At 43.4% G+C, this 12,613-nt stretch overlaps 2 protein-coding genes across 2 annotated transcripts; one reads left to right on the top strand and one right to left on the bottom strand.

Annotated features, from left to right (window-relative positions):
• Window positions 1-373: 373 nt before the first annotated feature.
• umad1 (UBAP1-MVB12-associated (UMA) domain containing 1) lies at window positions 374-8,598 on the bottom strand. The gene is made up of 4 exons (XM_062487221.1): window positions 8,447-8,598; window positions 7,968-8,058; window positions 3,742-3,827; window positions 374-2,230 (listed from the first exon to the last, which is right to left on the bottom strand). Exons 2-4 carry the CDS (start codon window positions 8,044-8,046, stop codon window positions 1,952-1,954), a joined length of 444 nt encoding a protein of 147 aa, XP_062343205.1. The 5' UTR covers window positions 8,047-8,058; window positions 8,447-8,598; the 3' UTR covers window positions 374-1,951.
• A 219-nt stretch (window positions 8,599-8,817) lies between these two features.
• On the top strand, window positions 8,818-9,951 carry rpa3 (replication protein A3). Its single transcript, XM_062487222.1, has 4 exons — window positions 8,818-9,011; window positions 9,254-9,328; window positions 9,528-9,639; window positions 9,726-9,951. The coding sequence occupies exons 1-4, from the start codon at window positions 8,913-8,915 to the stop codon at window positions 9,806-9,808; spliced, it is 369 nt and encodes a 122-aa protein (XP_062343206.1). The 5' UTR covers window positions 8,818-8,912; the 3' UTR covers window positions 9,809-9,951.
• The last annotated feature ends 2,662 nt before the right edge of the window (window positions 9,952-12,613 follow it).

Consider the following 12,613-nt stretch of genomic DNA (forward strand, 5'->3'; position numbering starts at 1 on the left):
TTTGCAATACTAAGTTCAGTACTCAAACAACAACGTTCCGACAATACTAGTAGCCTAGTGAATTTGCGTCCTGTGTCTCAACCCCCTGTACTACGATTACTCGTTACGTTCAGAATCAGCACAACCACCACTGGTTGACAGATAGGGGCGGAGTAAAGTCACTATACTGTAAACTTGGTTGGCCAAAAAATACATGGGAGTAATTATTCATTGGTTACAATGTATCTATACATTCACCAATGGCTTCAATGAGGATTATAGTAGATTGGATACGATTATAAACGTGTCTGCTTTACTAAATATAATTAGGCATTATACTTTATTTCGGTATCATACAGGTCCATGAGCTGCAAGCAGTGACTCAAAGACACAATCATTTAATTACAATATGTATTTGAAATAATTTTAATCATAAAAATTTGATAAATTGTAAACCACATCCAAACTGTTAAAGGATTGATCATCGAAGGACAAAAATTTAAAGAGGTCAAATATAAACATCAAAAGTCACGTGACTAAAGGTGAAAGGCGTTCACACAGTGGGAAAACAAAATGTCAGACAGAATATGAACATGTTCACCTTTAAAGTGCCATATATTCTTCGTTATGCTTTACAGTTTTCCGTATATGTATTTAAAGGCACAACAGCATCAGATAATATATTGTTGCAAGTAACATCCTGACACAAAACCTAGTGCAAATTGTTTGCAGGCTCCAAAATCGAAATGATTAAATAAATAAGTGTGTAGTACACAGAAAGGATTCATGCTCTGAAAACAAACATCTCCTCTGACAAAAAAATGAAAATAAATTAGAGAAATAACATTGACCAGTAAACAGTTGCACAGCACAACCAGTCGTGCAAATAAACACCATAAACAAAGCAAAACACACTAAGCAATAGCTAAATCATAAACAAGCTATGAGCATGCTCACATTCAACCTAATATGAGGATGTAGGACATAAAAAGAGCATCGTTGAATCTACAGTGTTTGATCAGAAACACAGATTCTGTCTGGATAAATTCCTGACATGTAAAACAGTAAACCTGATTTACTTTTGGTGAAATATCACAGAATATTTGATTCCATAAGTGGTCATAAAAGTGTAAACCATAATGGGTTTGATATTGTCCTGATTATACAATCGTTCACATGTAAAACACAATGGGCACGTCAACTGTCAAATCTTCTGCATTAATGATGGGGAACAATATAAGTATACAAATAGCAATGCAGAAATAACCATACAGTGTTAGGGAACATAACTCAAAAGGTAAGGATGATTGACTAAAGGCCACAGAAGTCTTATTAAACTTCAGACAATAAATGTAGATGAGAAAGCATCTTTGGAAAGAGATATGGAACAGATGGGCTAAAAGTGCTACATTGGATGTTGTAGGAAATGCTGGCTACACAAAAATGTTCACAGCATTTCCAATGTGGTTGGCAAAGGTAAGCTAAGCTCATATGAAATCTCCCACATATATAGGTTCAAACCTTTAATCACTAAATCAACAATTCCCATGCTAGTAGAACCATACAAATGACTTTATGGAACTATTCCTTAATAAATGATCTATAGCTATCATTGGACATTAGACTAGCAAGCTGTAACAGCTTCCTGAAACTGCACTGAGTTCACAGCAAGTGCTTTAGTCATAGCAATAGCAGATACTAAATGTTCCTGAACATCTCCTCTCTCGTCATAACCACAGTACTACATGAACCTACAGTGTGTGCATTAGAGACAGGATTTGTGGAGATCCCACCTGACAAACACATGGTCTCCAAGTGGACCATACCCAGGTTTATCACTAACGACAGTCAGCGGTCTCTGAGCCCCTGTGAAACCAAACATTATCAAGAACCAGGACGGTCCAGGGCTGGCAGGACTGGCATGGCTGGCAGGGCCGCAGTTCAACGTCCGCCGACAGATGGAAGAAAAAAATCACAGGTCACAGAGCACAGAGTTCTCCAGCGTGAAGTCGTAGTGGAAGTTGGCAAGGTTGTCGTTGATGTCCCGGGACAGGCGCAGCTCAGGTAGGAGGGGGAAGCCGGCCTGCATGGCCAGGATGTGGGGCGCCAGGGTGAAGGGCACATCTCCCAGGAGCTCCGGGAAGGACAGAGCCACCTCTACGGTGGCAGGCCCCGGGGATGACATCACAGGAGGGAGGACGGGAGAGAGCTGGACCCCCTCAGCGGTTCTGACCGGGCTGGGACAGAACGGCTGGGGAGCAGAGGAGAGAAAGTGCGCTATCAGTTTGAGGCGCTGCATTTGGTACCATGTTTGCCATTAAAAGCTATCCTGACCTCCAATCACATTTTAAAGGCTGTGTCAAGTGATTCATTTGCCACTCTCTTTACTAGCCTCCATTACAGTTTGGTTCAACGGATGTGGGAAATAGAGGCCTGGGCCACAGCTGGGTCACAACCTGAACGCCACTTATTGGTGACCTTCAAAAGTTTCCACACTGGCCTTGCTAATAAACAACAATGTGAAACACTGATCTCTGATAGGGATGTGTTCACTTAAGTAGGCCTATATTATTCGGACATCCAGAATAAGCCTTTGATAGCTAATAGACACATTTGGGGGGGGGGGGGGGGGAACGAAAGAAATACAAAAGGTAGCGGGTTGTTGATTAAAAAAAGAACTGTTTCACTTTAAAGGGACTATGGAAAAGAAACCTGGGGGTGTGACACAGCTGAGATGAGGTTTCACTGTTGCCTGTGCAGCTTTGCAACATCCTAGCTGAGGAAGGAAGTCGCTTGGGTGCTGTCCCCAACACTAACATTAACAGCTAAAGAGCACCACTAAATGCAACCAGACAGCACTCCTATAGACACATAGCCAGGCCGACGGTTTGACTACCACATTCAACTGCTGATGTTTCAGCTGCACAAACAGAAACTAGCATATCATACCACACGTACACGTTTCATATTTACAACATCTACTTCCCATATATACATATATGTTGAAATAGGGTTGTTGAAGTTTCACGCATTATCCGGAATGGGCAATTAGTGTCTTGGTTGTGCTTTGGCATGTAATTATGTTTAATTCATTTTTTGTATGTTCCTGCATCACAGCACTTCCTGTTGCACTGTGAGTACATAGGAGGGTAGGGCACTGTGGGCACACTCTAGATTTTACCAGCTGTGTGCCATACTCCAGTGACATGTCACACTATATGGAGCTTATAGTTCACTGCACAAACACACAGACACACAAAAACACACACTCTCTCATAGCTGCCATTTTCCACCATGTCCTTGATTAAACTCACATGATTCCCAACACAAGAGGCACCAAGGCTCAGAAAAACCCCTTGAAAATAGTGAGCAGAAGCCCTCGAAACAATAGAGCTTTTCTGTGGCACCATATGTCCCGGTCCAGTGTTCCAGGCAGCGTGGTGAATGGCAGTGGCATGTGTTGGCCCTCGTGTCTGGCCCTGCCAGCCAGCACCTGTCAGACACACAGCGGTACTGACTGTGCAAGTCCGCCCAGTAGGACTGAGATGAGAGAACCGACAGCCATTTTAGCACCGGGCTGCTAAGCTCACACACGTCTGTTCCACTGGTTCTGTCCAGTGCACACCATATGGGAGATGACTCCTAGGAACGGTTAAGTTACAACCGCCACACAGAGAGGTTCTCTGGGTGGATGGTTTCAGATTGATTTCGAAGCTGCTGGAGGTTACGGGCAGGCCTGCTCTATTGTGTGGAGAGAATCACCTTTGAAGGCCCCACGATGACATTGGTGGCTAGCTGGCTGGTCTTTACGGTTTTGGTCTTCTGCCATTGCTCCTCAGCCGTATCACCTGGAGAGGAAACGAGACAGGCGTTAACGATGTGATCAAGTCCAGGTCAAATTCTCCCACTATGGGCTACAGAACTATGCCCGACTGAGGTTTCAACCTCGCTCCAACCCTAAAATAAATGGATCTGACATGGATCTATGTATTTTTTCCCTCAGGACGTCCCGGTCAATTGCGTAGATTATCTGTGCTTAACAAGTGGTTTTCTGAGCACATTAATGGATTAGAAAGCATTACGACTTAACACAATTCCGCAGCACACTCCTCTGTTGACCATTCGTCCAGCACCCACCATTCCAAACTGCTGTTTACATAAACTGGGCCACATCCTCATTCCACTTGTGTCGTGTCACTTTTAGGACAATTGGGCATATGCAATACACATTGTCCCGATAAATAGTCTCTGCCATTCCGCTGCACCCATTCTTCTTTAGCGGAAATCGAAGCAACAGTAATGGAACATTTATCAAACCAGAACATTATTATTGTACCACAGTAATGATAATGAAAACAAAAGAGGAAAAAAAAACATATTCTAGATATTCTAGTTCCAGTTTGGGCCGACCACATGGCCAAATTGTCAATTGATTAAATAATGCATTGGGTGTCAGTGCATGGTGCTAAGTGACACATCCCTGAGCCTATTCATTGGATCCCTCTCTTGATAAGCCCAGTGTCATACTGTGTTGGTGAGAGGAGAGACAGAAGGAGTGTGGGAGAGAGATTGCTAGTCTGTCTCCCTGCTATTCTCTGTCCTCCAGGGCTTAGGCAACAGATCCCTCCTTCCTTCCTCCTGCTCCTCTCCCCCCACCCTGGCCGCGCTCACTCGGCAGTGTGGAGTCATTGTCACTGATCTCACTGGCTGCCCTTGATCTGAGCTTCGTGTGTCGACACAAACAACTTTCCAAGAGAAGCTCCTTGAGAGAGGGGAACGGAGGCCCACAGCGCCCTGAGGAACGGCCTACTTCAGCTTTCAGTTTATTCTGTTCAAGAAAAAATTCACATCTGGTCTGTCTTGGGTGTTTATTAGGGTATATCTATTACCACTGGGAGAGACATGTTATCATGCTTCCTCTATGACAATATGCAGATGGTGCCTTCAATGTATGGCTGTCATTTCCCTTCGCAAAAAATAGACCTATCCACAATTTCCTGACCAGATTTAGGCATAGGCCTAAAATGTCCACAACATCTGTGAGTGAATTTTTTGCACAGTCTCAAACAGTAGAACGCAGGGGCCCGGGCCTAGTCCAAAGCAGGCAGAGCAAGTTTCCCGAGGACAAGGGCATGCAGCACAAATAAATAATGCAATGTAAAGTAAGCCTGGGCTATATTCTCCCCTTTAAGTGCAGTCAGCATATTCTGCATGGCCTTGCCTTTGAGCTCAGTGAAAGAGGGCATCTGTTCAATAGCGTGCCGGAGTTCATCCTCTCCAGTCCCTGAAACCACCAGGAGGAAAAGGGCTTTTCATACACCTTCTGCTTCATGGTACAGGGAATTTGTTACAGCATTCACACAGTCAGACCACATATTTTTGGGCATCAGCACTTGCAGAATATTTCCTATTTTGTCGATTGGACGAAGGCCAATATAAACACTGTCAAAGGCATTTCTTTTAGTAAAATGTGAATTGGATGGAGTCTGGTCAGGATAGTTGTTAGAGGTTTGAAAAGGCCTGGCTTGAATCATGCAGTGATCTATTTTACACAGGAGAGTCCGAGAAAGTAAAGGGATCTGGGGACCTGGAGGACACAGATACACAGCGGAGACGGTTCTGTGAACCTTGACCAAGACTTACTGATGTTTGAATTGTTAAACAGATGGGTTTAGCGTTGGCAGGTATTTCCTAATGAAGTTCAAGCCTGATAGGAAGGAGTTAGGAAACCGACCCACTAATGCCTTGTAAGGGTTGTCGCTGCTGGCTGCTCTTCAGGGAGGTCCTAAGTCACAGATCACCGTCGTTATCACCATTTGATAACGACGCACAGCAGATACAGCCCATCTCCGGCACGCTAAGCACATACGGAGAATGATCTGTCTGACAAAGCTGTGGATGCAACATGGAAGTCATTAGCCTTGATCCTCTGGGACCGTGATGGGAGAAAGTTGCGTGTACCACTCCCAAACCAGAGCTGGAAGCCTCTTACGCTCTCCAGGCCAAATAATCAGCCACATGACCTACGGCACGGCTTTGTAAATAGCACATCACCACACCATTGTTTTATTGCCTAAACAGTGCACTCCAAACTTGCAATTGTCACACAAAAACCTTGAGGGAGCATTCAAGATACTTTAGTGTGACTGGGACACCCAGGCACAAGTGAAGCCATTGTACGATGGGAGAGCTGAGAACTTGTGAGAGTCTTGAACCCCCCCCTTCCCCCTCCCCTCTAGAAGAGGCACATCTGCTTATGACTTCAGCCAGCCTGGCCTGCTCCTCAAGGAAGAACGAGAGAGAGTGGGGGAGAGAGAGATAGAAATAGAGAGGGAGGGAGGTAGGGAGGAAGGGAGAGCGTCAGCTGCAGATACACAGACCCATATCCTGCCTTTGAGGCACTAAAGACTCACACAGTCTGACACATGGCTGATTATGACAGTGATGAGGAGAGGAATACTAAGCCTAATTCCTTCTTCACCTATTCCATTTGACAGAAAGCTACTTGATTGTAAAAGCAGACCAAGGCTATAAATCAATGCCATACAACAATGTAGTCTCACAAATAGAGATTTAAAAATCACTGTAAAGCTCACATTTAACACATTAAAGCTGTTTAATAAGACTGGAATCGAAACAATCCCATAATGTAGGTTACCTGTACTTGTGCATCATACCAGTTGAGTCCAGCAAAGGTATTACATTAATAACTTCTGGTACTGCAGTGCCACATGGTACTACCATTTTAAAGCACAGCCAAAAGCTTACAGCTAAATGTACGATCCTTCACTCTTAATGAGCCTCTATACACTTTGACCCACTCCTCCACCTAGTGTCAGAGCTGGACTCAACACGTTGTTTTTCTCCAGGATTTCTACCAAGGAGTGCATTTCTGCCTGAATTACCAAATGTGGATGAGTAGGAGGGCCACTGCCATGTGGGAGTTGGCTGCCCATAGTCCCACCCTGCTGGGGCTTTCCCTTGGCGGACAGACCCCCTCCTCTCACCCTCTGGCTCTACTCACAGGAGCGGCCATGACGACAGAGAGGGACCAGCCCAACCAGCTCTGCTTTGTTTCCACATCTGCTCCGTTTGGTTGCCACTGGTAACAGACTGATTCACATTGTGTTTGTAGTGAGAAACATTCCCCCTTTTCAGCATGCAACATTCAATTTAAATAGAAAAGAACCCAGACTAAACAATGACTCCAAGGCTACCTTGAATATGCGATGCTATTTCCTTTCAACGTTGATCACAAGGGACCTGTATGAAATCTGTTGACGCTGTCTAGTCATTGGAATGTTTATGCTTTAACCACTACCCACCTGATGCCTCAACAATCATGGCCCTGACAGTGAGACCATACCTATTCTGATCAGAGAATCTGAGTTGTGGGTTTACATCGAGCGTCGGTGAGCTCTGTCTCCTTGATCTCTGAAAGAAATGCTGGCTCTATGAGCTGGGTTTGTCTGCCAAGAGAAACATCTCTCTCTCTCTCTCTCTCTCTCTCTCTCTCTCTCTCTCTCCCCAACACAGTCCTAACCATCTGTGTCAGCATCACCAGAAGCAACTGCTGTTAAAACCACAGGATGTCAAGCAAATTGAACTGCACTATGCTGGGAGAGGAAGGGCGATTACCAAAATGTTCATTGTTTCGATCTTAGCTTTGTACGGGTAAGACTAGCTTGCCCTGGAAGTATGTGGCAAACAATAGTATAAAAGTACAATAGTACAAAAGTATATCAGCTATTGAAATGAATGAGTTGTGTTCTGTCTGCAACATTAAATAATGTAACTTTGAGCAGATGTTACCACTTCCAACATGCAAGTTATCCAGTCTATGTCAGTATCCTACAGAGCACAGGGCAGGGGTCAGAGACAATGCTTGCTGAATGAGGTGGTTCTCAGAGTTCTATAAGCACCCAGTATGCCTTCAATATAGTTCAAAAACGTGTCAGACAAAGTGAATGAGCGCTTGAAGGTTTTACCTATGATTACGAATCCGTCTGTTTCTCTCTCTGATGTCGACTTCTTAGAGTCTTTGCGCAGTCCCAGAAAACTGAACATACTGTCTCCTTGCTATAAAAGACGAAAAAACAAATGTTAGCTCTAGATATCGTGTAAAATCAAAGCAATCAGCAAGTGGTTTACATTCAACTCTGCTATATCTGTTTACCAACTATAAGCCAAACTGGTAGACTGGTTCTTCCCGCAGCGATAGCTAACTCCTGGTTTACTACTTGATTGATGACCCCAACACATTGTCAACTAATAAATTGTGGGATCTTGACAGAAACAGCTGTTGCTTGCTATCTGGGTAGTCACCTTGTCGCCTGCTTACTCTCAATGTGTCGTTAGCTGAAATTTGGTAGCTAGCATAAGCTAGCAAACTATCTTATCTAACTAGCTAGTTGGTGGTTTCCATTGTAATATTGAAATCACTGACATTTTATGTATTGTAACTCACCAATCTGTGCTAACGTTGTTGTGACGCAAAGTAAATCAACATTTAATATCAATTGGATAAATAGAAACTAGTTTCGCTTCCGTTTGATAGGCCACTGTGTTGTTGTTTTTTGTGCAAACTGATGTCATAGCTCATTGACATTTTCCGCTGTCGAAGGGAAACTAGAGTATTCTGCATTGGTTCCGCTCTCATGTAAAATCAGTCGTATTTCCTTCTGTTGGGTATGGTTTAGAATTTTCTGATTTTAATTTGTACAAATACTTTTATTAACAAAATACTTCATTCGTTATACCTTACAAAAGACTACATAATAACTAGCTGGATCAACGACTTCCAGGGCTTGTGTTCCGGAGAGATAAAAGTGTGACGGACACGGCGGAAATTCCGTTTTCTGATACTTTCCCGCCGTCTGACTTCATTCTTTGACATTATTAGAAAAAACGAGTGGAATATCACACACTTCAAAATGACAGCTGTTTTCGATTCTCCAAAAGCTAGAATTAATACATCTATGCTTTCGCAATATATTAGCAGGGCGGTTTGTTTTGTTGGGCGCGTTGAAAAGGTAATGCAACTTGCGATGGAAAATTCATTTAGTATGTGTCGTAGGCAACAGTTCGATCGTTCCAAATAATTATGGAATGGGTAATGTCTGTGTACTGTACTCGTGGCTCCGTGGCTGTATTTTTCCGAAACGGACAATCATTTCCAGTCAACGTATTGGTTATAGCTGAGGTATCATAGATCTGCAAGTCGTAATGGCTTTGTATTCCAACGCTTGATTTATTTTGCTCTTATGCATAACAGGTACATCCGACTGGAAAGTCGTTCACGATTACGGATGGTGAAGGGAAGACAGCATCCGTGGAGCTCAATGAACCTGTGAGTACTAATGATATTGTGCTTATGTAGACCGCGCTGTACCTTGCCATGTAGTTGGTTGTAAATGTGACATTTTAACTGCTACCTTATTGATGTATTGTACGCTAGCAAATGGTACGTAGGTGACACTCAGCATGCCCATCCATGAGCTGAAAAAAATATTTGTCATGTTGAAATGCAATTATGTCTGTCTCTATAGCTTGACGAGGAGCTGAGTGGAATAGTGGAGGTGGTTGGCATGGTATCCAACAAAGGCACCATAATGGCCTCTCTATATACCATGTACAGAGAAGACAAAGGTATTCCATTTGGTAAGCATATAAGATTTCCCTCCCCTCTAACCAAATAATTTCAGATCGTGTTGGCATCTGTTCACATCTTTTTGCTCTTTCCTCAGATCTTGAGCTGTACAACGAAGCTCTAAAGGTCGTCCATGACTTCCCACAACATTATCCTTTTGAACTATCTGCCAGTGGATGAACACTTCAGAACTATGCCTTCTGTTATTTCCAATGTTTGTCTTCATATCCTTTTGTTGACCTTTTTATTTGGTTTAATGTTTTTTACTTTATTTGTACAAATGTCTACTATGCTGTTTTGAATAAAGATTGTTCTCTATACAATGTTTTTCATTTTCATAAATCAGGTTTGTGTTATACCACCCTCTGTTGGAACACTTTGACATCATGCATTGTGCACCTTTTCCGTGCTCTATTCGGCCAGGAGGTGGCAGACTGGAGTTTTTGAATTAGATGACAATACAAACTTGTCAATTGAAAACGTTGTCACTTTTCGATCAAAAGAAGACTAATACAAGTAACATAAATGTAAAGCGAACAATCCAGTGACGGAGATCTTGTGCCCTGATACCCCTCCAGACCTGTGATACCCCTCCAGACCTGTGATACCCCTCCAGACCTGTAATACCCCTCCAGACTTGTAATACCCCTCCAGACCTGTGATACCCCTCCAGACCTGTGATACCCCTCCAGACATGTAATACCCCTCCAGACCTGTGATACCCCTCCAGACCTGTAATACCCCTCCAGACCTGTAATACCCCTCCAGACCTGTGATACCCCTCCAGACTTGTGATACCCCTCCAGACCTGTGATACCCCTCCAGACCTGTGATACCCCTCCAGACCTGTGATACCCCTCCAGACTTGTAATACCCCTCCAGACCTGTAATACCCCTCCAGACTTGTGTGACGAAGGTTGATTGAGAAATAACAATTTTGAGTAGAATTTCATAAGGGCTTGTTTAAAGTTCATGATGGAATTGGTCAAATTCTTCCATCACCCTGTGGCCAAAAAAAAACAACAGGAATTTGATTTGTCTATCATGACTCAATTGAGTACTAGATAAACTTGAGTTTTGACAAATTGTATTTGGACTAAAAATCATAACTGTAAAATGTGACTTAATAGCAAATTGATATCTATATCATTACAGAACACATTCACTGAATTTACTGTGCTCTCCTTGATGTATGGGAGAGGAGATGCCTTGAGCTATGCAGCTGCCATATATTGTGGCAAGTTCAGACATAGCGGTGATTGTTGAGGCATTTTCTACTGCAGCTACTATGCATCACTGCTATTGCTGTCACCAGACTATCTGTTCAATCAGTCACAGACATTTTTGTTGTTGGTTGGCATTCAGTTGTTCATTTGTTTCCATTTTGACCAGGTATCCATCTTCAGAAGTGCCCTGAGATTGCTTTAACAATAAAGGGAGTACTATAAATATAAAACTATTATTAATCCCTTTTAATTTTGAGTAATAAATAAACTTACTAGAATTAGACTGAAAGAAAGTGTTGTATTACATTATCAGGAAGTTTCAGATGGAGCCATCACATCTTTGACAGATGTGTCAAGATCATCTTGCAATGTACATTTAAAGTATCAATATATGTTGACCTGACAGTGTATTTTTCCATGAGTGTAATGTCTCCATAGTACAGTATGAGCTGACATGTCTTAATCAACCTTCACATATCTAACACATACCTTGTAGGGCCTCATGGGAGAGGTCTGATCCAGACGCATGAAGCTGTCATGCCCTCCAGAGCTTCAAGGGCCACAGAGAGGTTTCCTCATGTCCCACCTGTGACATGTTTAACAAATGACCCAGGCAGGCATGGCGGGTTCAGGGAAACTACACACCTGCAGGCTACTCATGTAAAGACCATGAGGTATAAAACTGTCTCACGGCTTGGTGCGGTTCGAGATATATGTAGTACTTTGAAGTCACATTTCAGTGTGAGTACTTTTTTATTAGACTGAACACCCAAAGTTCAGGACGGCAAAATGTTGTTTTATAGGTTTGAGGTTCGGAGTCTGATGCATTAGTGCTTGTACACATGAAGGAAACACCACAGTATTACCTCCCACTGCTGACCCAGTATTGTGTGCAGAAGATCCGTGTTGAGATTAACTGGTGCCATAGCATGGATGGTTGCCAGTCCAATTCTCTATAATGGTTACTTGAGCATGTATTCAATAAGATACAACCTTCAGAAGGTTCCAGTGAGAATAGATCATTCAGAATGTTCCAGCCAGCGTTCTCATGTCAGCAGAATGACTAGATTTAGAAGTGAAACACCCTAAATGTTAACACATAACCCCCTGGGACATCACTCATCCGTGGCCAGGCACATTTCTGACACACTCTCATCCTCTAAGGGGATAGTGTGAACGACAGCAAACTGAGAGATACCCGGTGCGGGATTCCTGCCTGTCATCCCAATGTGTCACTCCTCCCCTGGTTGAGCATGCTTCCACAGCCTTGTTTGTCTTGCTTTAGCTCAGTCTCATGCTGTTGCTGCCCCCGGAGAGATGGAGCAGGAAGCTCCCTCCAGAATCCCAGCCCAGGCTGGCATTGGAGCTGCCGCCCCGCTCTGTTGTTTCAGCACAGCCCTGTCTGCAGACACCCAGAGCAGAGCTCTAACAACAAACGACCCCGTTGCCACCACCGTGCGGAGCCTGGTTTTTTTCATGAAGGCTGTGCAGACATGTTCTGTGTCCATGAACTTCCATACTGTACCGTGACTGCAGTGCTAGTGCCTGGAAGCACGATTCGTAGGAGTCTTGTCACATGTTGTATGTCAGCGGCTCCCTCGAGCAACGGATTGTTTATGACTGTTGAGTCGGGGTGACATTTTAAGTATTGTAAAAGAGGCATGAATTACAAATGCAACTCTCATGTTCCATTGTCAAAACATAGAGGTAATTTGGGTAATTTGACCATTTGAACAGTTAATTATGTAGTTGCAAGTGT

The sequence above is a fragment of the Osmerus eperlanus genome, chromosome 20 (genome assembly GCF_963692335.1).
Source record: "Osmerus eperlanus chromosome 20, fOsmEpe2.1, whole genome shotgun sequence".
NCBI classification, from domain to species: domain Eukaryota; kingdom Metazoa; phylum Chordata; class Actinopteri; order Osmeriformes; family Osmeridae; genus Osmerus; species Osmerus eperlanus.

Coding starts and splice junctions, on each gene's coding strand:
- rpa3 (XM_062487222.1), top strand. CDS start 8,913: ATGACAGCTGTTTTCGATTCTCCAAAAGCTAGAATTAATACATCTATG. Junction 9,012..9,253: donor TTGTTGGGCGCGTTGAAAAG/GTAATGCAACTT, acceptor TATGCATAACAG/GTACATCCGACTGGAAAGTC. Junction 9,329..9,527: donor CCGTGGAGCTCAATGAACCT/GTGAGTACTAAT, acceptor CTGTCTCTATAG/CTTGACGAGGAGCTGAGTGG.
- umad1 (XM_062487221.1), bottom strand. CDS start 8,046: ATGTTCAGTTTTCTGGGACTGCGCAAAGACTCTAAGAAGTCGACATCA. Junction 3,828..7,967: donor AGACGGATTCGTAATCATAG/GTAAAACCTTCA, acceptor TTTCCTCTCCAG/GTGATACGGCTGAGGAGCAA. Junction 2,231..3,741: donor TCATCGTGGGGCCTTCAAAG/GTGATTCTCTCC, acceptor TCTGCTCCCCAG/CCGTTCTGTCCCAGCCCGGT.